This window comes from Vigna angularis, chromosome 1 (assembly GCF_016808095.1).
Source record: "Vigna angularis cultivar LongXiaoDou No.4 chromosome 1, ASM1680809v1, whole genome shotgun sequence".
Classification (NCBI taxonomy): domain Eukaryota; kingdom Viridiplantae; phylum Streptophyta; class Magnoliopsida; order Fabales; family Fabaceae; genus Vigna; species Vigna angularis.
Genome location: NC_068970.1, coordinates 37,188,665 through 37,211,408, shown reverse-complemented (window position 1 = coordinate 37,211,408; position 22,744 = coordinate 37,188,665). Strand labels below are relative to the sequence as shown.

Genomic DNA, 22,744 nt, shown 5'->3' with positions numbered 1-22,744 from the left:
TATTTAGGTTTATAAATAAAAAGTTCAGGATTGTTTTTTTACATAATCTTTTTTACTGCTTTGTACCGCATACAGATAAAAACTATTTTAACTGAATATAACTTATTTCAAAATATATCAATATATATAAATATTTAGGTTTTTATTTTAATTTTATAAAAAAAATTGTGTTTGATAGATGAAAAGATAACTATATATTATAAGAATTAAATTCAAAATCCACCTATTTTTGTAAAAGTTAATAACAATAGTTTTTAGTTTTAAAAAGATGAGAAAATATAGACATTATAATCCACTACGTTCATTTTATATAAAATATGTTTAAATTAGTATACATTTTTATAAAATTTTAGTTTGTCATCACTTAAATTTATGATTTTTTAAAATTTTAAAACTACCAGCTAGTCTCAAAGTCGAACCATTCTTTCAAATTTTGGTTCTGCCAAAAGAGATTAGAGATATTATACATCGTGTATACAAAAATCAGGTAAACTAAATAAAAATAAGAAATTTAAGAAAAAGTTCTAATTTACTCTAAAACTAATTTTGTTATATTTTAATTGTTTTGATTTTGATTGTTAGATTGGTGTTATTGGATTGATGTATGTAACCTGTTAAATGTGAAATCTATGATAGTTATGGAACTTGGTATTGAGATGCAAGATATTGATTAAGGATAATGATACTTTGACAACATTTTTTTGACAACATTTTAACATTATTTACGTGTCATTCTTTGATTGGTCCAAAATTACTCCACAATCAATAATAATAATCATAAATTTCAACATGGACCAATAACAGAATGACACATAAACGATGTTAAAATGTTGTTAAAAAAATATTGTCAAAAGGTATCATTATCCATTTGTGAATTGAGTATATTTGTTTGATATGAATGAAGTATATTGATGTGTTAAATGATGTGAGGGATCAATGAATGGTTGACATTTTTTGAAATGTGGACTTATGTGTTTGCATTATGTAGACATCTTAGTTTAGTGTTATACATTTGTTTTGAAATATCTGTGATGAAAAATTATCATTTCTTTACTACACTATAAACTCAAATAGTATATCGTAGGTGAAGAGTTGAAGGTTCCATGGTGAGAAGTGGAATCAAATTTCTTTCTAACAAAATCATTGGTTAACATAATTATGAGAGACTGTGATCATCTATTTGATATGGTGAATCTTATACTTTTTTCATTATTACATGATAGATTAAATCATTTTATATCTAAGCTAATATATATATATATATATATATATATATATATATATATATTTGAATTTTGAGTGTATACCTTGTGTGTGAAATTTGTTTGTCCTAAAAATATATAATGCATGATTTTAGAGTGATTAGTAATTTAGTATGTAATAGTTTGAAATTTATAATATTTGTATGTTTATTTATAATTAGTATGTCCTTTTCTCTATTGGTATGTTGTTATGTCTATCTTTTGAAATTATTATTATAATGATATGAGCAGGGAATTTACAAGTGATGGTGACACTTAACAGTAAACATGAAGATGATAATTAAATATTTTGGTTTAGTTTATATATATATATATATATATATATATATATATATATATATATATTATGACTATGATTTTAATTTTGTATGTCTTTAACACTTATGATTAATTTTGTCCAATACTATCACTTATAATAATTCTATAAATAGGTGAAGTTTTAATATTGTTACTGTAAGACCCTAGAAAAACGAGCTCCATTAATTCCCTGTCTCATCCTCATTAATTGCCCTAAAAACCCTTCTGTGTGCATTAAAAACACACTTCTAGACTCACTGCCTTCCTGCCAGGTGTCGTGATGAAATGTTCCTAAATCAGTAGTGGAAGACAAGTGGCAGCAAGAGAACGGACGTTGGTTTTTAAACAAAAATGACTTTTCTGAAGTCCGCATCACTCTTTGCATGCACTCTTCTTCTTCCTCAGATTCTAACTTTTCATATTCTTCACCTTCTCTCTAGAAACCTCTACCTTCTCTCTACTGAAACTTCTTCTTTCTCTTCTCCGTTCACGTTTCAGAAACCGTAGAACCATTTCTGGTGTCGTGAGCTTCGTTTTGAACCGATCACCTCAACGTTCTGATACTGGTAAGTCTCTCTTCTTTGTCGAACGTTTTCTGTCTCATGCAAAGCCAAATACTGGTTGCATGAAGGGTTAAGTTCTTAGTATTTCTTGGTTTTTATGGTTAGATCGGGTTGGAAGAATTAAGTTATCCTGTAAGAGTAGAGAACTGTTAGCGGACGAACCAAACACCCTGAGTTAGGACGTTCACTTCTGATCCAGGTAAGGGAAGCTTATTAAATTTAATTCGTATGCTTTTGTTGGTGTTGTATGGATGTTCTGAGAGTTTCGTGAAGCATGATCTGTGATATTTGATTTTGATGTATGATTATAAGTATGAGTTGATATATGGTGAATATGAAATGTACTATGATATGAGTATTTGAAAATGTGAAATATGTATATGCTGAGAAATGAAAGAATGTAAGTGAAACACTGAATATAAACTTCCATATGATAACGTACGTTCGACATTAAACGGTTCTTGACCGTTTGGTGTTCTAGTAAACTTCTTTGAATTGGAATACTTTCATTTGGAAAGAATTCTGGTTGAGGATGAGCTGTGTCGGTCTTCTGCTTAGAGCTCATAAGGAATAGTATCGAGCACCTTTGTTAATACAGATCATCCGTCTGTGTCGACCGACAGTTTCGAGTACCATTATACAGGTCGACCATCTGTGTCGACCGACAGTGTCGAGTACCATTGTTAATACAGATCATCCATCTGTGTCGACCGACAGTGTCGAGTACCATTGTTAATACAGATCATCCATCTGTGTCGACCCACCCTGTTGATCACCCATGATAACACATATCATCCATTTGTGTCGACTGACCATGTCGAGCAACCTTCGTAATACAGGTTGTCCATCTGTGTCGAGCACCCTTCTTAGTGTAGGTCGTCCATCTGGGTCGACCGACCGTGTCGAGCCACCTTGTAATATAGGTCGTCCTTTTATCTTGAAGCCGGTATTACTTTATTTTGGAACGGGGCAAGTTCTTCGGTCTCGTTCCTCACATTCGTTCTCGTTATAAAGAGGTCGTGATGTTTATGTACTTGGACAGAAAGACAAAAATGAAAATAAAAGTGAAAGATTATAAATGATGAACATTATATGAGGTGAACTATGGTTGGGAATTTTGGACGAGCGTTCCAGGGAGGAACGACTCATGGTTGAATATGGAATTTTGTAAAGTATGACTGTGGGCATGCTAATGCTGGCTTGGTCCATCCTGATATTCCGTGATACTCATCTTCACGTAGAGGAGAGTAGTTCATGTGTGGGAATGGCAGGAGGTCCTTAGTCCATAAGTTAACATGGGCGACGTAAGAAACGGACTAACCTCAAGTGGCAGCTGTCGAGTGTAATACAGTTACTACATCACTCGGGTGCAAGGACGCTTGTAGCTACACAGATTCATACAGTCCGGACGGTCAGTCTAGTATCAGGAATTGCTTTGAGTTAAGGGATTGATTTAATTATATGTTGTGAAATATTTGAGATGTTTGATATATTATGAATTGAATGATTTTACTTGAATTAAATTCAATAAGCTTACCCTGTGTTCTTTTCCTTGCGTTGTCGATCGTCATTGTACGTCCGTCCTGTCTATGCAATGATCATCCGTGTGGATGTGAGCAGATGGTGAGGCGTTACTCGAGGAAACACTGGAAGAGGAGAATTTGGAGGAAGCAACCCTTGTAGATGTTGAAGTGAAGGCCGAACGGTAGACGTTCGGTTAGCTGTTTAGATTAGATGTTTCATTGTACTGATTTTTGGATCGACCTTTATATTATTTGGTCGATCGGTATGCATCTGTACTTTGTAACCGTTGGTTGGGTACGTTTATGTCGAGCGTGTTTTCTTATTTAACTTGTAAGGCCGATCAGCCTAAACCCTTGTTTTCGTTAATTTAAGACTGATTTGTTTATCATTAAATGTAATTAATTCTACTATATGGTGTTACTGTATTTTGGGATGTTACAGTTACAACTAAGTTTAAAAATATGTTGTAAAGAAATGACATTTTTTTAAAAATATTTAACAAAAATAGAGGGAAAACCTTTTCAAAAAGAAAAAATACGATAAAATTAATCTACTTATAAACTAAAACCAACCCAAAAATAAGTTGAAATAGATATTAGAAAAGTTAATAGAAATTAACTTGTACATCTAAACTCATATGTAATATGTATAATGGTGATTTTATTGATAAGTTAACTTGGAAATTTTAAAATTTTCTGATTTATCATATTAGCAGAATAACTTTAAAATGTCATTACATTCTCAAAAAAAAATAAAGTAATTAGAGAATGTGATAGTAAATTTGTAACCATTAAAAGAATTAAAGAGAATCGTGAATTTGTGATTGCAGCATTTGAATTTGACCAGGAAGCACGGGGAAACTAGAAGAGCATCGAAGTTAACACAGAAGACAATAAATAAGAAAACACAATGCTTTGGCAATGGTGAAAAAGTAACATAAAAAGGTGGAATAGTCTAGTCAAATATCTGCATATGTTGTCAGAGATCAGAGAGATAGATGAACGGTTCAGATTGGTTCTGTTTCCCAAAAAATTGGTGAGTTTCAGACAGACTGAGAGAGAAACAGCATATGAGACGAGACATGTTGAAGCGGAAGAGCTTAGCTTCTACCCATCATTAATATTCTTCAACCTACGCCTCATGCCACGTGTCTTCCTCCATTTATCTTCAAATTTTTTATTTTAAAAATATGCTACCATATTTATTTTTATGAAAAGGCACTGCACAATAATATATTTGCACCAAAATTTGTTTTACTACATTCTCGATTATAGTTATTATTAAAACTATGATGAATCAGAAATGACTGACGAGATATTTGATAAATTTTATTATGATAAATTATAAATGAAATTTTAAAAATAAATTTATGTTTAATTTAATTTTATAAAACTAGTTTAGTAAGATGATGACTCTATTTATTGATATATTAAATTTGATTATATTTTAGATTTTTTTTATAAATAATAAATAAATTTGTCATAAGTATTTGAAATCTGTCTTACTTTAATGAGATGAAAAATTCTTTCAATTAATTTTAAATTATTAAAACATTTTTAATTTATTAAATAATATAGTAAATTATGTTATTTTGTAACTTACTTTCCAAACATATTTAATTATATTTTTATTTTTTTATAACCATTTGACTATTAAGAAAAAGTGTATATTTTTGACATTGGACATTAGCTAATATTTTTTATTTCTTATAAAAATAGGGAATAAAAGGAGAAGAAAATTTGAAATTGTCTGGTCCGTTCGTTATAGAAGTTTGGTATGGAAAGGAGTGTAGAGTTGTGGGTACCCACAATAAGATTTCAAAAAGAAAATGATATTGAAATCCAAAGATGAAGACGATTGAAGAAAGGAAGAAAAGGCTAACCAACTGCACATGCAGCTGCTACCTTAGCAGCGTGAAAGGACTCACAAATCGCTATCACTCTGACAAATGCCACATACCTTGATTCGCGTATGTATTCTTTCTTTCGTACAACTGCTATATTATTTTTACCTCTAAAACATTATCATTGCTTTGAATTTCTGTCTCAAAACCTATATTTTTCTTCCCATACCTACTCATTTATTATCAGTGGGCTATGTTTATGCTCTCATACATTTTGTTTCTTCCTCTATTTTTTTAAAAATTTAAAAAGTACTTAGCATTCAAACATATCTCATGAATTTGACTAACTTTTTAACTTTTTTCTTTATCAAGAACAAAAAAATATAAGTATGATAGAGAAATAATATAGATAGAATGAGACTATAAATAAAACAAAATTAAGAATTTAGAATATGCGTAAATTAAAACTGTACAAAACTGGTCATTTAACGAAACAAACAAAATTTAGCTACATTTCTATTTATTAACAAGTTAAATTAATAAGCTTATGTATCAAAATTACTAAAATAAATGATATTATAGCTCTAATTTTAACAATTTAACTGTAATTGATTAATCAACTTTATTGAATTGAAAAGATTTAATATTTCTTTTGGTTTCAAAATTTGAAATAATTATTAATTATTGTGAGTCAATTTTTTTATTAATGTGATCTCAATATTTATTAAAAAAAGTCAATGAAATATCTTTCTAAGAACTAGTGCTCAAAGAAGTTATTCGTACTATTTTAAAATAGGATTAAATATGTTTTTAGTTTCTAAATTATTGGCCGTTTTTTGTTTTCGTCCCTCTTTCAAAATAAGGTACAATTTGGTCTTTATTCTTTTCGAAACGTTCGTTTTAGTCCTCGAAACTTTGGTTTTAGTCCTCATTTTGTTGACTAAATGAGGACCAAATTTTTAACGGTGTTAGTTTTCAAGGACTAAAACGAACGTTTCGAAAAGAATGAGGACCAAATTGTACCTTATTTTGAAAGAGGGACGAAAACCAGAAACGGCCAATAATTTAGGGACTAAAAACATATTTAACCCTTTAAAATATATATATATATATATATATATATATATATATATATATATATATATATATATATATATATACTCTAAAATCAACTTTATTTTTTTGGAATTTTTTTAATATAATATGATATTTTTTCTTATCTCTCGTACTTTTTTATGGTCTTTTATCGGTGATAATGATATATATAGTTTTTAGAGGTGGATAAAATGAATTATACTACACTCCATTATTAAAAATTGCACCAAACCAAAATTTAGTTTGCCCTAAATTGAACTGAATTGAAAATTAGTTCAGACGAATTGAATTGAACTATATTTTGTCAATTAAACTACACTAGACTAAACTATACTAAATTGTAATATGAACTCAATCGAACTACTATGTAGCTTAACTTGTTTTCGAAGTGCAATAATTTTGAACTGAACTACAATATTTTTGTATCGAACTACACTAATTTTAAACTGCACTACAATATTTTTGAATTAAAAAACTAAAATTTTGGTTGAATTCAGTCGGGACGAGCACATTTAAAACTCAATTGAGTCAGTCCCAGCCAAAAATTGACCGAATTAAGCCACGAAGGCCACAAATGTAACTCAGCCAAGTCGATCTCGCATGAAATTCGACTGAGTTAGCCCTGATCAAAAATTGGAAAAATTCGATAGAAAGGTCGAAAGTCGCTTGATTTGGCTTTACAATTAATCTAAACACACACATATCCTATTAAGAACTACCCACTCTAAACCATTCATTGCATACGAACATCATAAAAAACAACAACTAGATCTTCTTTAACATAGTAATTGTTGGGTACAAACTAAGTCTCACATCGGATAAAATAAGAGATGAACATGGGTTTATGTAAACCCATAAGATACCTCCATTGGTAAGAGGCATTTTGGAGTGGTACCAAAAGCAAATTTGTGAGGGCTTGACCCAAAGCAGACAATATCTTACTAGTGTGGATATCTATGTGTATGTGTGTGTGTGTTGAACCTCCCTAAAAATGGTATTAGAGCTAAGTTCAGGTCTGGTGACCGGGCTAAGACGAGTACGTCCCTCCATGATCAGGTAAAGCCTTGGCAGGTGGCCGACAGATAGCCAGATGAGTCATGAGAGGTGAAGAGCAAGAGATGCTCAATGTTGTGACCATGGATCGTGAAAGAGAGTGTTGACCATTGTGTACTTGAGGATAAGAAAAGACTTCTGTTGTAGGGGAGGTAGAAGAACTATAGTCCTTTGTTTGAGGGGAGGATGTTGGGTACAAACAAAGTCCCACATCGGATAAAATATGAGATGAACATGGATTTATATACACATAAGATACCTCCATTGGTAAGAGGCCTTTTGGAGTGGTACCAAAAGCAAATCCATGAGGGCTTGACCCAAAGCGGACAATATCTTACCAATGTGGAGATCTATGTGTATGTGTGTATGTTGAACCTCCCTACAAATGGTTATTGTTGGCAATCCAAGTGTGAGTCCAAGTCCCACATTGGATAGAAATGAGAAAGTAGAGCAGTATATAAAGGTGAAAGACCCATTAACCCATTGCCTTAAGGTTTTGGGTAGAGAGTGGTATTGATCCCTTATATAGTTGGCTCAAATGTTATTTGTTTTTGTGTAACCCACAAGGAACCCCCCTCCTTGATAGACCCAATAGTGGTATCAAAACCGATGGTTTGTCTTGGTAACCGGCTCAGACGAGTATAATGATCCTTATACCGAAAGTTTTCCTGGCAAAGGGTATTCAGGTAAGCAAGTTCCGTTAAGATGAACGACGGTTGGAAAGGGTTACTCGTGGTTGTGGTTGGTTGGGAATGCTTCCGCTAAAGGGGGAGTGTAACTATGTGGAAGGGACTCACCCTTGAGGGGGGATTTTTGGGAATCAAAGTGTGAGTCCAAGTTCCACATTGGATAGAAATAAGAAAGTAGAGCAGTATATAAAGGTGAAAGACCCATTAACTCATTGCCTTAAGGTTTTGGGTAGAGAGTGGTATCGATTCCTTATATAGTTGGCTAAGATGTTATTGGTTTTTGTGTAACCCACAGGGAACCCCCCTCCTTGATAGACCCAACAATAACAACATTGTGGATTTTCAAAATGTTGGTTATTCATGTCTATAAGATGGTTATATTCATGAGTAACATGGCTAGTTTAACTACATAATCCACACAAATTCATTGTAGTTGATCGGTTATGTGCTTTAGCTACATATGTTGTTGGCTAGGTTGAGCAATTTGCTTCATAAAGAAAAGGCAAGGTTATATATTTTATTTTCTAACTGTTGGTGCTTCGAAATAGTTACTTGAACTTCAAAAAATGTTCATCATAGTTGTACTTACCCTTATATTGAGCCTTTGAGAGTTGGTGGTTATAGATTCAATCAAATTCTTTTGTTAGGGTTCGGGTTTTGTTTAAAGGTGTCCTTCCACTTGTTGAATCAATCTACTCCTATTCATAATGGTAAGACATTAATAAAAAATGAACAAGAAGTTGCTCACTAATTTGATGATGAGGGAGACTTGTGCATAATTTATTGAATATTTCCTAATACTCACACAAACACTTTCTATCTAGTTTCTTAATGCCACAAATTTCTTACCTTATGAAGATAACTCTTGAAATTGGAAAATTTTCTCCATAAAGAATCTTTTTAAGCTCTCTTAACTAATAATTAAACTTGGTGACAAAGAGTACAACCAATCTTGGGCTTCCATATGCTATGAAAATGGAAAGGTTTTGAGAGCTTAATATGGTCCTCCAGTACTCCTTGAGGTCTCATAGTTGAATAAATTAATGGAAGCACCATTAAGGAACTAAAAGACTTGAAACAAAAACTTAACTTTTCCTAAGTCTTTTAAGAGAACTTGGAAGTTTTAGGTTTCTCTTCCAAGGTTCCTAGGAAAAGATTCGAAGAGTAGAATACTTCCACTTTTAAGACTTTGAAACAATAAATAAAAGTAAAATAACATATTAATCTCATTCAATTTCAAAGTTCTTTTGCAAAAGGCAAGTGCTATATAAATAGATGCATAACCCTCTTGCACTCTTTGCTACAAAAGATGTGAGACTAAGAATAAATAGAGGGTCACAAAAGGTGAGGAATTTCATGCCTAAAGAAGAGAAAGAGATAGTGCCCCAATTTGGTCTAAATTAGCCTTGATGTGAGACTCCTAGTTTATTTTCTTGTGTGTAGTCATTATTTGACTTAATTTAACTAAAGTCAACTAATTTAAATACTAATTCATTTGGTAGCCAAAACATTGGTAGCTAATGTTAGAGACTAATTACCGACTAATTCACAACCCAATTATATTTTTTTATTCATAATAAAAATTATTTTATATACCAATAGTTTTTATTTTATAATTTAATATTTAAATTGTTCATGATAGTGACTAATTATTTTGTTTCTAAAAGTGGATACTACCCAAACATTTTTTTTAGTGATAACTCTCTCGAAAATGAAACCATAAGAGATTTTTTAGTCACAAAAACATATCACACAAAATTTTACATATATGTAGTACTAAAATTGTATGATTTGAGGATTTTAACATATTTTTGTTATTCTAATATCTAAGATTAAAATATTTTAAAAATAACTAATTATTTAAGTTTCTATTTCATTCATGATGTATCATTGAAGTCTATAACTATTTGTATACACAAAACAATGATGATCACTATAAAAAAAATCATTAAATACCAACTAGACAAAAAATCATTATTCATTAACTTAGAGATCATTAGATACCCATTATAATTTTTTTTATTAATAATAAACACTATTTTATGGATACCAAAATTTTTTGTTTATAAAACAATGTCTTTTTAATTTATTTAATGATTTTCTTATTATGAATATTTAGTTTCTTACACTACAAGAAAATGATTAATTACCGAAGGTATATTTCCGACGGCCTTTTGGCCTTCGATAAAGTTGATTTTACCGAAGGACTTTAACCTTCGGTATTGGTATAGTGATTTTACCGAAAGAATGTGGCCGTCGGTGTAAGGTTCGACTTATGAAATTAGAATTTGAGATTTTTCTCTCTCATTCTCCCAAATTTTGTCTTCCTTAAAACTCTCCCGCACTCCCTCGCCTACCTCCCGCGCCACCCAGAGCCGCCTCCGTTCCTACCACCTCATCGTCCGGCTCCGCCGACCGCACCGTGGACTCTGCCGACCGCGCCGTCAACTCCGCCCTTGCCGCTGACCTCGGCCTTCGCCTCGTCCACGTCGACACCTCGCGCACCGAGGAGATCGCAGACACCGTCATGGGGCTCTTCCTCGGCCTCCTCCGCCGCCATCGAAGTCATGAAAATGCTCTCCATTCGATCCGTCGGCCTCTCGCTCTCCCTGCAGAAGGGCCTGCCTTTGGGAAGCGGTCTGGGATCGAGCGCCGCCAGCGCCGCCGCTGCGGCCGTGGCGGTGAACGAGATGTTTGGGAAGAGATTGAGCGTGGAGGATCTTGTTGTGGCGTCGTTGAAATCGGAAGAGAAGGTTTCGGGGTATCACGCGGACAACGTGGCCCCATCGATCATGGGGGGTTTCGTGCTGATTCAGAGCTACGAGCCGCTGCAGTTGATAGAGCTAAAGTTTCCGGCGGAGAAGGAACTGTATTTCGTGCTGGTGAGTCCTGAATTTGAAGCCCCGACGAAGAAGATGCGGGCAGCGCTCCCCAGCGAGATTGGGATGGCGCACCACGTTTGGAATTGCAGCCAGGCTGGCGCTCTGGTGGCGGCGGTGTTGAAGGGTGACGTGGTTGGTTTGGGGAAGGCTTTGTCCTCTGACAAGATCGTTGAGCCCCGGCGTGCCCCCTTAATTCCCGGCATTGAGGCTGTTAAGAAGGCTGCCCTTCAGGCTGGGGCCTTTGGCTGTACCATCAGTGGCGCTGGCCCCACCGCCGTTGCCGTCATCGATGATGAGTCTACCGGACATGCCATTGCCCAACACATGATTCAAGCCTTTCTCAGCCACGGCAATTTGAAGGCTTCTGCAAAAGTCTTGCAGCTCGATCGCCTTGGTGTTAGACGCATTCTAGATTGACTTCTATCTCAGTGCCTTCCTTCTAATGGTACCTTCTCTTCTCTTCCCTCCTCCACTGTTTGATCACCCTAATAACATTTCATATCTCACATACATTTTTCATCATTGCTTCTGTTACTCTCTGACGCCACCATTTTACCGTAATGCTTCTTACATCCTTTTGCGTTTTTGGACTACTTCCTTGCACAAATTGTTCTGTTCTGATGAATCACTCTACTGACTCTCTTTGTCAAAGAAAAAACGGTTGCCATGTTCTTGCCATGTCTCAACTCTCCACTTTTCTCCTTCGCATCAGAAACTTGAATGGATTTGTTGTTCAGTCCGTGCAAACAAGCATTTTTGTTACTGGAATAGTGTTAGCTGGAATAGTGTAGCGACCATTGATGTTGATATGGTGTGTATTGCTTATTCACTGTAAACTACTGACTTGCTATTTATTTAATTTTATATTATGTAGTTAATTTGCTTTATAAGTGAACTATTGTCATATACTGTCATGTGTTGGTAAGTCATATGTATGATTTGTGTAGACCTGCACTGCAAAAGAAAGGACACCTTGTTGAAATTGTGCTTCCCAAATATGATTGTAAGCAATATGATCGTGTCTGCAACTTACGGGTATGCCATTTCATTAAGAAAATAATTGAACGTGTTGATAGTCTTGGTAGTTGGTATCCTGCACTACTTGAAATAATGTGATTATTCATTCAGGCTTTGAGCGTGGAGATAGAATCATACTTTGATCACCAATTATACAAAAGTAAAATCTGGGTTGGCAGTGTTGTAGGTATTTTATTAGATATTTTCGTTTTAATTGATTGTCTTTTACTGGTTCAGTAACTTCACTTTGACTGTGCAGGTCTTCCTGTTTATTTTATTGAGCCCCAGCATCCTTCTAAGTTCTTTTGGAGAGGAAAATTTTATGGCGAGCATGATGATTTCAGACGATTTTCATTTTTTAGCCGTGCTGCTCTTGAGTTTCTTCTACAAGCTGGCAAGAAGCCAAATATCATTCATTGCCATGATTGGCAGACAACATTTATTGTATGAGCTGTATAGTTCTTTCTAGCATATTTTTGCTCTTTCAGTTACTAATAGTATGGCATATCTGTTTCTTTGTTAGGCTCCTCTGTACTGGGAGATATTTGTACATAAAGGATTAAATTCAGCTAGGATATGCTTTACAGGCCACAACTTTGAGTATCAGGGGACTGCAGCAGCTTCAGAGTTAGACTCATGTGGTCTTGTTAGCCAGAATCTAAACCAATCAGATAAAATGCAGGACAACTCAGCACGGGATAGAGTTAATTCTGTCAAGGTAAGGTCATAAAATATTACTGATCATATTATATATCTTCAATAAATATAGGTAATAGAGATTTTCCTTTCATGATCAGGGTGGGATTGTTTTCTCAAACATTGTGACAACAGTTTCACCTACTTATGGCCAAGAAGTGAGAACTGCAGAGGTATGGTTTATTTCTTGTTCTAGTGCAGTATGTATTTTCTAGTTGTACCAAAATATCTTGTCTTTAATTAATTAATATAAATAATAAGGCAACAACACATGTTGGCACAAACATATAGATGTCTCCACGTAATGTTTTTCAAGGGAGTTGGTTCTTGACCATGACATATTGAGTCTTTAGAATTTGATTTTGCAACTTCTGCGTCTCAAATCAACTTTAGAATTTGATTTGGGGAGATTTTATTTTGTTCATTTTTCAAGCCCAAGTAGCTTTCAAGTGCAGGTGTGCTCCACCTAACAACTTAAGCTTTCTGTAAATTTTGTTCTCAACAAGAATAAAAAGGGCTATGCTACTAATAATAATGTAGGATTCTAGCCTATGTCTTTGTATCATCATTTGGAATTTGTTATTATTACCTGTCTAACAGAAGGGAACTTAGTTAGCTGATCCAATTTGCAAATTGGCATGGTTTGGAAATTATTTGCATTTAATTTTACGAGGATTTTTCTGTTTTTCTATATATTAAGAAAACGATAGAGAGACATACAATTCATTCTCAACGTTATTTAACTTTAAACTAGTGCTCTTCCTAATTTTTCAGTCTTAAAAAAGTTGTTCCAATAAAAATGCAGGGAGGACATGGTCTCCATTCAACACTCTCTTCCCACTCCAGAAAGTTCATTGGCATTCTTAATGGTATTGATACTGATGCATGGAATCCTGCCACTGATGAATTTCTTCCAGTCCAGTACAATGCAACTGATCTGCACGGGAAAGTAGAGAATAAGCAAGCCTTGAGAAGGAAACTAGGTCTTTCATCTGCAGATATTAGGAGGCCATTGGTAATTGGTAGAATATTAAATGGTAGTTGGTAGAATATTAAATGTTTTACTGGAAGGTACTAGAAGTTGTTATAGGTTTTTAGAAGATTATAGAGATCTCTTTGTAATTATTACTGTAGGGTTAAGTTCTCTATTTATAGAGACCGCTGTACTGTTTAAAATTAATCAATTTGAATAACAATCTTCTTTCAAGTTGGTACTAGAGCTCCGAACTTGTAATTGAAATTTGATATACAGGTCTGGGTTGCACAGGAAATGCCATTTCTCTGAAACCTGCTCTACAATTTACCGAAGGCTTTTGCCCTTCGGTAAATGCCCACTGTTGGTCATTATCGAAGGCTTCTGCCCTTCGGTAAATACCCTCGTTTGGTCATTACCGAAGGCTTTTGACCCTCGGTAATTACCGAAGGCTTTTGGCCCTCGGTAATTACCGAAGGGCGAAAGCGCTCGGTAATTGTTAGCGACAAGGGATTTACCGAAGGATTTTTGGCCGTCGATAAGCCTTCGGTAAACACCCATTATCGACGGCCTGTGGCTTTTACCGAGGGCTTCTGGCCTTCGGTAATGCCCTACTTTTTTGTAGTGTTATGATTTTAAATATTTACATTTCAATTGTAATTGATTTTATTTGGGGAAACTCTCTCAATTTTATACTGAATTGAAGATTATGCAATTACTCTTTTTTTAATTGATTTCGTAAATTTAATTTAAATTGAATAGAATGGGCCCACACGCACAAATTAAGAATCAAACCAGAAAGTTAATCAGAAATTAAGAAAGTCATAAATAAATAAAATCAAGAAAGTTAAATTGTACCATTGAAAAAAGTTTAAAAAAATAATTGATTATAAAGTAAAATAGAAGTATTAAATTAAATTGTAGAATGTGTCCAACATAAAATGTTATAGATCATCATGGTTTTAATTTATTTTTGTATATTGAATTTGAATACATGTATTTGAAACCAATTCATTTCATTTTATTTTAAATGGTATGTTTTTTAGTCGTTTATAGTTTCAAATTTATTTAACTTTTATTAAAATTGAAAAACTAACTGTAACTAAAAGTCATTAATTTAGTATAGTAAACTATAATTATTTGAAAAAACTTTATGTTAAAATAGCAAAAAAATATAAAATGATAAAAGTATATATGTTAATATAATATATGATATAAGTTTTCATTTTTATTTGTTGTGTAAGGACCACATCATATTAGTTTTAGAGTAAATTTTAAAGGTCAAATAAAAAATGATATTTATGTTTTAATTTAGTTTTAAAGTTGAAATTAAATAAGTTTTTTATTTTTGTTTTATTTAACGGCACTCTAATTTTTTTTTCTCAAGTTCAAGGTTTTCTTTTCTTCATGCTTTGAAGTTAGTCTAAACAATGCTTACATTATTTGTTGATCGACAGAAGTTTTTTCCTCATTATATTTCAAGTTCTCTTCTCTTTCACTTATATGAATGTGGGGGTGAGTTTACATATACATGCCAGAATTGATGGAAAAAGATGACTTTGTCCTTAAGCATCTTGACTTACCATATTCAAGGCCAATTACCCTCAAGAGCAAGATAACTTCAGGTAAGAAAAACTAACTTTTATCCTAATTAAATTATTTATGCAAGTAGGAGTTTTAAAAGGTAAACATGTCTCTGCTTGTGTTCTTAATTGGTGCTCTTTGAGATTAAGAATTTGTCTTGCATGTAAAATTTATGATTAAGATGGAAAATGTGAAATTTCATGTTTTAGTTGTGATCTGTTGAGTATATAGGGGTTAATTAAATTACTAAAATTTGAATTTTATTTGACTATGAAATCATATTGTAAATACCTATGGAGTGAACATATTGAATTTTGCATAATAGCAAAATGAGATTCATCCAGTAGTTTAAGCTATGAATATTTAATTATATGAATTTCGCTAGTCACAATGAATTTCATTCATTGCAATTATTTTGGCTTGGCAAATTAAGGTAGAAAGTCTTAGCAAACTATTAAAAACAATTTATAAAATGACTTAATTTAATTATTTGGTCTTATGATTTAAAGAGTTCTGTTGTACAAACTTGTAAATCATTGTAACATTCATGTTAATATTTTTAAAAATATTATATTATATGATATTAATTATTTTGTTTACAGAAAGTTAATCATGTTAGGGATGGATATGATATTTAATTAATTCGTTATATTTAAATTAACATAATTTTTTGTACTAGATATTTGTGTAAATATTGAGTTATGAAATATGCTAAAAAGATAGTTATTCGTGACCTAGATAATGCAGATTAACATTTTAGTGCATTCTTTCACTATCAGCGATGAAATCCTAATCGAAAGAGCATTTTAGTGTATTCTTTCACGGTGATTAGATATGAATATAAAAAATATGAAAAATATTTTTTTAACAATCGTTTTTAGCAACATTTTGACAATGTAGACATTCTGAATTGTAAAAATTACTAAAACAAATATTATTATTCATGTAACTTTTTGACAAAAAAAAAATGTATACCTTAGCACAATTTAACTTTTGTAACAAAATCTTTATTACTGTGGAACCAACTATTTATTTTTATAATATATTTTTTACTTCCATCTTATATTACTCGAAACTTTATATGAAATCAATAACTAAGAAAGTAGCAAGTTGTAGAAAACTAATATATGTTTCTACCACTTGTCTTGTGTTTAAGGTTCACCGAAAATTAAATTAATATACAAGTAACTACCTTATCATATCATAAGTGAGTTAACATATGTAATAGAAATTGGAAAACAATTGAATTACTATATATTGAGATGTATCAAATATTGGTCTCATATTTAAATTGAGCGTATTTTTCTAGAAGCTATATAGTCTTTTTAAGTATTTGACTTTGATAAAAAATGAAAAGCTAAACTATCATTTTTGAATAATTTATAGTTTATATGATTTCTTTATATTTTAATTAACAATGTGTTTCATAATTGTGATAGGTGAACCCATAAAAATACATATAAAGAAGAGTCTCAATGATAACAAGAGTAGTAGTGTCCCAATTGTATGGTTTAAAAAATTTAAATTCTATTTTTTAGTATACTCTCTCTATATTTATTATGAAACATCACTAATAAAAGACTATGACAACAAGTAAGCAGCTGTGTGGGTAAATATGCGCTAATATAAAGACCTATAAAATATTTTTAAAGTTTTATTACAATTATATTATTTAAAATATTACCCTAGTCGTGTGAATCGTCGTAATTTCGTAGACACGATAATTTTTATTTTTTAGGTTGTAAAAAGGATTGATTTAAATAACAATAGTGCCCGAGAATCGCGGTTTATATATATGCTTTTTCAGAAAATTCGTAATTAACATATCGTTTTCCATGCAGATCTTATCTACGAAGATTCATGATATACTTCCAAGATAGTCAAATTCCAGCTGGCCAAAGATACATCAAGATTGAAAAACACATCCATAAACAAAGACACACTTGGACATAAAATTTAATGTATATGAAGATCTTTTATTCTACTCATTTTGGTTATCTTATTTCAATTTTCAACGGGGAAAATAATAAATTAATGAAGAACAAATAATAAGAATAATTAAAAAGAAAGAAATTTGATCCAATTGATGAGCTTTCTCCAACTGAAGCAATTTGTCATAAACCATGTGCTGCTGGTAGCTTCGTCGCATTAATTTCTCTCATGTGTAATGAATGTACTTTCTGTAAGAGTCGCCAACAGTAACAAAACATGTTCAGATTCATAACAAAATAACACCTATCACAACTATTTATTATGCGTGGTTAAATTGGGTACTGCTGCTACCCTATTATTACTTTTCACAGTAGTAATAACTAATTTTGGACACATGGTTTAACCTAAAAACTAATTCAGTTCTTTTTTAACTCTTCATAGCTTCAAATGAACATTTTCCACGTATGTGTTGGATTATTATTCTTTAATGCTTCCTTTGAGAGTGCACGTGGAAAGTGCATTATTGTTTAATAAGGAGAGAGAAAATAACAAATGAGGTAATTTTATTTAGTAAAACAATAGTAAGTTTATTAGTAAATATGATTCATGACATGATTAATTAGATTATATTTTCCCCTATAAATAATTTCAAATCACCCATTATAACAAAGATAGATCATCATTAGCAAATTAAATTTTCAATATAGTAAATTATCTTAACGAATCAATATGCATGCATGCATGCTTCTTTCTCCATAAAAAATGTTTTTGAAAGAAAAAAAAATAAACTTTTTTAAATGATTACTCATGGGCATGTTTAATTATAGAAAAAAAACTCTACAATTTTAAGATTCTAAAAAAAGTAAAAGAATTAAAGTGATTTTATTTTGAGACTGCACAAGAATTTGGGCAGTGAAAATGAATATAAAAAGTACTATTGGTTCTAAACAAATAATTCTTACATTAAATTGACCAACCTTGAGAGTTCTGACAAATTTACTTACGAACTGAATTGTGCTTCTGTCTTTGTCTGTTGTAAAAAGCTAGAGAGAGAAAACCACAAGAGCAGTAAACACTGAAATGATTTTTTTTTTCGTTAAGAATGAAGGGTTTTTGTTAAAGGGTAAAGAAATAACTTTAGACACAGTTTTTCAATTTAAATTTGAAATGACTGTTATTTGAAAGTTCTATATAAAGGTTAGAATCATTCCATATTTATATATTTATATTTATATATACAAAGCATATATTTGTTTAGTTATATTTTTTAATTAAAATTTCAAAGCCGTGAAATTTATTGCTGTTTTGAAGCACAGAGAAGTGAAGTGGAAAAGAAGAAAGGGTATTTGGGGGAAAGGGTTGATGCTTGTTAACCATCAAAGCCAAAACAGCTATGTCCCACAAGGATTCTGGAGATTTTCCCTCTCTGAACAACACGGTTTCAATCCACAAATCACCCTTTGCAACATCAAAAGTGGACATCTGGTAACTCGTACGGTTAGTTTTTTTGTTTCTAACAAATTTATACAAAACCAATTCTACCCTTTAATAAGCAATTGTAAAACCGCTTATACCCTTAGCGGTTTTTTTGGTCTAAACAATTCAAAACAGTTAGTTGAACTTGTGACTGTGGCCTAGTTTCCCCAACCACTCTCTGGCAGGGTCTATAAATTAGGTCGCACCCCACTCATTTTCTTCACAACACTCCTTCTCTCCACACTTCCTGCTGCTCCTTTCTTTGTCCCCTCACTATCGAAGTAATTGCCCTTTTCGTTTGTACCTAAATTTGTTGTTCCATCTTTGGAGGCTGAAGAAACACTTCTTCGGCTAGACAGGTGATGTTTGCATGAGTTGTCTGATTGTTTTGTTTTGTTGCCTGTCCAGGAAAATGGCTCTTGTTATCTTGATGGGTTTTCTCACAATGCTCTCCTCTGCTCATGCTTATGATGGAGGGTGGACTAGTGCTCATGCCACTTTCTATGGAGGGAGTGATGCATCAGGGACAATGGGTATGGTCTATGCAGCAGTTTAAAGCACTGTTTCGTTTTTTGTTCGTAAAGATTCCTTTTTTTACCTTGAATATGCTGATCTTGAAGAGTTTTGAAGCGACCCATTGGACTAATTTGTGGGTTTGTGCAGGTGGAGCATGTGGGTATGGAAACCTCTACAGCCAAGGCTATGGAACAAACACTGCTGCTTTGAGCACTGCGCTGTTCAACAATGGGTTAAGCTGTGGCTCTTGCTTTGAGATTAGGTGTGCAAATGACCACAAGTGGTGCCTTCCTGGATCGATTTTGGTCACTGCCACCAATTTCTGTCCACCAAACAATGCCTTACCAAACAATGCTGGTGGCTGGTGTAACCCTCCTCTTCAACACTTTGATCTCGCTCAGCCCGTCTTCCTACGCATTGCTCAATACCGCGCTGGAATTGTGCCTGTGTCCTACAGAAGGTAGATTGCTTGCCAAAGTTCAATCCTTTTCTAGTTCCAAGTAATTTATAGGATAATAGCAAGCTTGGTTCATCATCAATATTCTCGGAGATTACTATTGGAGTTTAAAATATTGAGTTTTCAAGTAGTATTTCACTTTTCTTTGCTTTTGGCTCAAAATAAAGGTGATATTCCAATTCGTAACAACTAAGCTTTGTGATATTTGTGCTTTTTGTAGGGTGCCCTGCAGGAGAAAGGGAGGGATCAGATTCACCATTAATGGACATTCTTACTTCAACCTAGTCCTCATCACAAACGTGGGCGGTGCTGGAGATGTGCATGGTGTGGCCGTCAAAGGTTCAAGAACTGGTTGGATGCCAATGTCAAGGAACTGGGGTCAGAACTGGCAGAGCAACAACTATCTGAATGGTCAAAGCCTCTCCTTCAAGGTTACCACAAGCGATGGCCGAACTGTGGTGTCGAACAACGTTGCACCAGCTGGTTGGTCCTTTGGACAAACATACACCGGTGCTCAATTCCGCTAGATCTACCTTGTCGAAGATCAGTCACATGAATACAATTACTATATAGTATATATATAGTATGGTCTAAGAGTATGGCTCTTTAGTATACTAGGGTATTAGATAGTATGCTACCAATTAAGGGGTCATATTTTGGAATTTTAAGTCTAGGCAGGGGAAGAAGGGCATGTTTTAAATTGCTCCTTCATTTTAATTTCTGTGTCTGCTGGTGGGGACCTGTTTTTTTGGCTCCTCTTTATTACAGGGGTGGTTTTCTTTTTCACTTTTTTTAAAGGTTTTTAAAGCCTCTGTGGCTGAATAGAAGCTAGGGGAGGTGGACTTTTAATTTTGTAATGTATGGGTGAACAACTTAATTGGAAGAGGTGGACTCTGACCACCCGCCAATTAGTATTGAAACAGAGTCTTTTTCATCTTGTTGGGAGTGTTTACTACTCATCCTTTTGTAACCGGACTTGGTTGTGTTTCAGACTCAAAAAACCAAGTTTCAGTAATGTTTTAGTAATTTCTATTGCTATGTTTCTATTTCTTTACTTTCATTTCATAGTTGCTTTATTGGAAAACCAAAGATTTGTTGAAAACATCAAATAGCATTAAACTCTTGAAGGGTCAACTTGGGCCACGTGAAGTTGAAAACAATTTTGGGTTCATATTTTGGATCTGTTTAAAGGATCGAGACAGCATCTTGAAATTTGAAAACAGTAGAAGCCTCTCCCTGAACTAACGCCGAATTGGTTAACTCGAGAAATTTATTACACTTGTAGTTGGAGGAATCTGCTTGGCATCTAAAATTTATTCATCATCTAACTCCGTATTACTTTATATCTTCCAAGTAATTTTTGATTTTTTACAATAGTGAGTCAAACAGTTTCTCTCAAAAGGGAAAACAACGCTAATTGATTGTCAACAAAAAATTCAGATGCTCATCTATGAGCTTGTATTAATAGTTAGAAGAAAAACAATAACGTGATAATGCTCAAGTTTATTTAGAGAATTTTTTTCTTAATATTTTGAAAGTATTTATTGGCTGTATTTTTTTTCTTAATTTTTTTATAATATTTAAAATCCGTGAAATTATGTTCTGAATGTAAAATTTTACGAGCCTGGTGGCCTCAAACGTCAAACGCAAATAAATTTAAATAAAAATAAAGGAGGTCCCAAAACTTTGTTTCGCATAACCAAAGAGTAAATGGTTGGTCCCTCAAAGCCGATGCCACAGGTATAACGGTTAAAATGTAATTGGTTATAGAGTGGTCCAAAATTTTTTGAAAAATGGGTGAAATTTGACCAAAATTCAAATTTTTGTTTCACTTTCAATGTTTTGGCTTTAATTTAATATAAAAACAATTTAATATAGTATAATTTTGTATGGTATAGTTGTTTAAAAATAATCAAAGATATCTGATTAAAAATAGATATTTAATTAATAAAATAGATAAGTTGTTTATTAGTAACTAACCGAACATAAAGGTAAGTTTGTTTTTATTCTACTGGATCTGTATTAGTTTAAAAGATCCATGAGATGACTTATAAATAGAAGGTCAAGGTCAAAAGCCAGGTAAGAACAATACACACTGTACGAGACTTAAATATTCAACTGTTATAAACAATTCATTAAACCGCTCATAACTTGAGCGTTGGAGTGCCTTTTGCAGATACCTCCCCCCGGTCAAGAATACAACCGAGAGGAGTAGGCGATAACCGAATGGTCTAGACTGACAGCGAGCAGTTCAGACGATCCAAGCGTTCAGAAGCAAGGAAGACACATAGGAAAAGTTAGTCTCTCGGTCCTGAACTAATCCCTACCGAAACATTTTGGCGCCCACCGTGAGGCCGAGAGCAAGCAGAAGAAACCCAATGGTGACCACAAGAAACATGGAGGAGCAGTAGAGCACAAGAGAACCGATAAGAGATTTGCAAGCACAAATACAGGCACAGACGCAGACCATTTAGGCACAAACGCAAGCACAACAAGAGATGAGCGAAAACACGCAAAGGAGATTGCGGCGCTAAAGGCTGAACGAGTCCCTCTCGAGCGGTCTGCCTTAAACCGAGAGAACGACAACGAACCAAGTCGTAATCAAACCAACCCGAGCGGTCGAGGTAGAAGGGAGCCAACACCCCTACAAACCGTTCGGCCTACCAGTTTACTCCCTTTTACAACAACCATCATGCAAACTCCAATGCCAGAAAAAACTCCTCCCGCATTGGATAAATATGATGGTTCAACTGATCCGGACGATCACCTAAGGACGTTCAGTAACGCAATGACATTCTATACAAACAACGACCAAGTCATGTGTAGAACCTTCTCATTATCACTCAAGGAAGAGGTATTAGAATGGTACAACACTCTTCCTCCTA

At 33.4% G+C, this 22,744-nt stretch overlaps 2 protein-coding genes and 1 non-coding gene across 3 annotated transcripts; all 3 read left to right on the top strand.

Annotated features, from left to right (window-relative positions):
• Nucleotides 1-10,883: 10,883 nt before the first annotated feature.
• Nucleotides 10,884-11,668, top strand: LOC128194235 (homoserine kinase-like). The gene has a single exon (XM_052869314.1). The coding sequence runs from the start codon at nucleotides 10,894-10,896 to the stop codon at nucleotides 11,623-11,625; it is 732 nt and encodes a 243-aa protein (XP_052725274.1). The 5' UTR covers nucleotides 10,884-10,893; the 3' UTR covers nucleotides 11,626-11,668.
• Nucleotides 11,669-12,159: 491 nt separating this feature from the next.
• Nucleotides 12,160-12,615, top strand: LOC108327404 (uncharacterized). Its single transcript, XR_008246374.1, has 3 exons — nucleotides 12,160-12,243; nucleotides 12,337-12,412; nucleotides 12,485-12,615. It is a non-coding gene; the product is annotated as an uncharacterized LOC108327404 (transcript).
• Nucleotides 12,616-19,082: 6,467 nt separating this feature from the next.
• On the top strand, nucleotides 19,083-20,903 carry LOC108330920 (expansin-A15). Its single transcript, XM_017565525.2, has 4 exons — nucleotides 19,083-19,167; nucleotides 19,295-19,419; nucleotides 19,550-19,862; nucleotides 20,080-20,903. Exons 2-4 carry the CDS (start codon nucleotides 19,299-19,301, stop codon nucleotides 20,384-20,386), a joined length of 741 nt encoding a protein of 246 aa, XP_017421014.1. The 5' UTR covers nucleotides 19,083-19,167; nucleotides 19,295-19,298; the 3' UTR covers nucleotides 20,387-20,903.
• The last annotated feature ends 1,841 nt before the right edge of the window (nucleotides 20,904-22,744 follow it).

What these genes read in the sequence shown, in the direction of transcription:
- LOC108330920 (XM_017565525.2), top strand. Translation starts at nt 19,299, where the DNA reads ATGGCTCTTGTTATCTTGATGGGTTTTCTCACAATGCTCTCCTCTGCT. An exon ending in TGATGCATCAGGGACAATGG is followed by an intron (nt 19,420 to 19,549) that starts GTATGGTCTATG and finishes GGGTTTGTGCAG; the next exon opens with GTGGAGCATGTGGGTATGGA. An exon ending in GTGCCTGTGTCCTACAGAAG is followed by an intron (nt 19,863 to 20,079) that starts GTAGATTGCTTG and finishes TGCTTTTTGTAG; the next exon opens with GGTGCCCTGCAGGAGAAAGG.
- LOC128194235 (XM_052869314.1), top strand. Translation starts at nt 10,894, where the DNA reads ATGAAAATGCTCTCCATTCGATCCGTCGGCCTCTCGCTCTCCCTGCAG.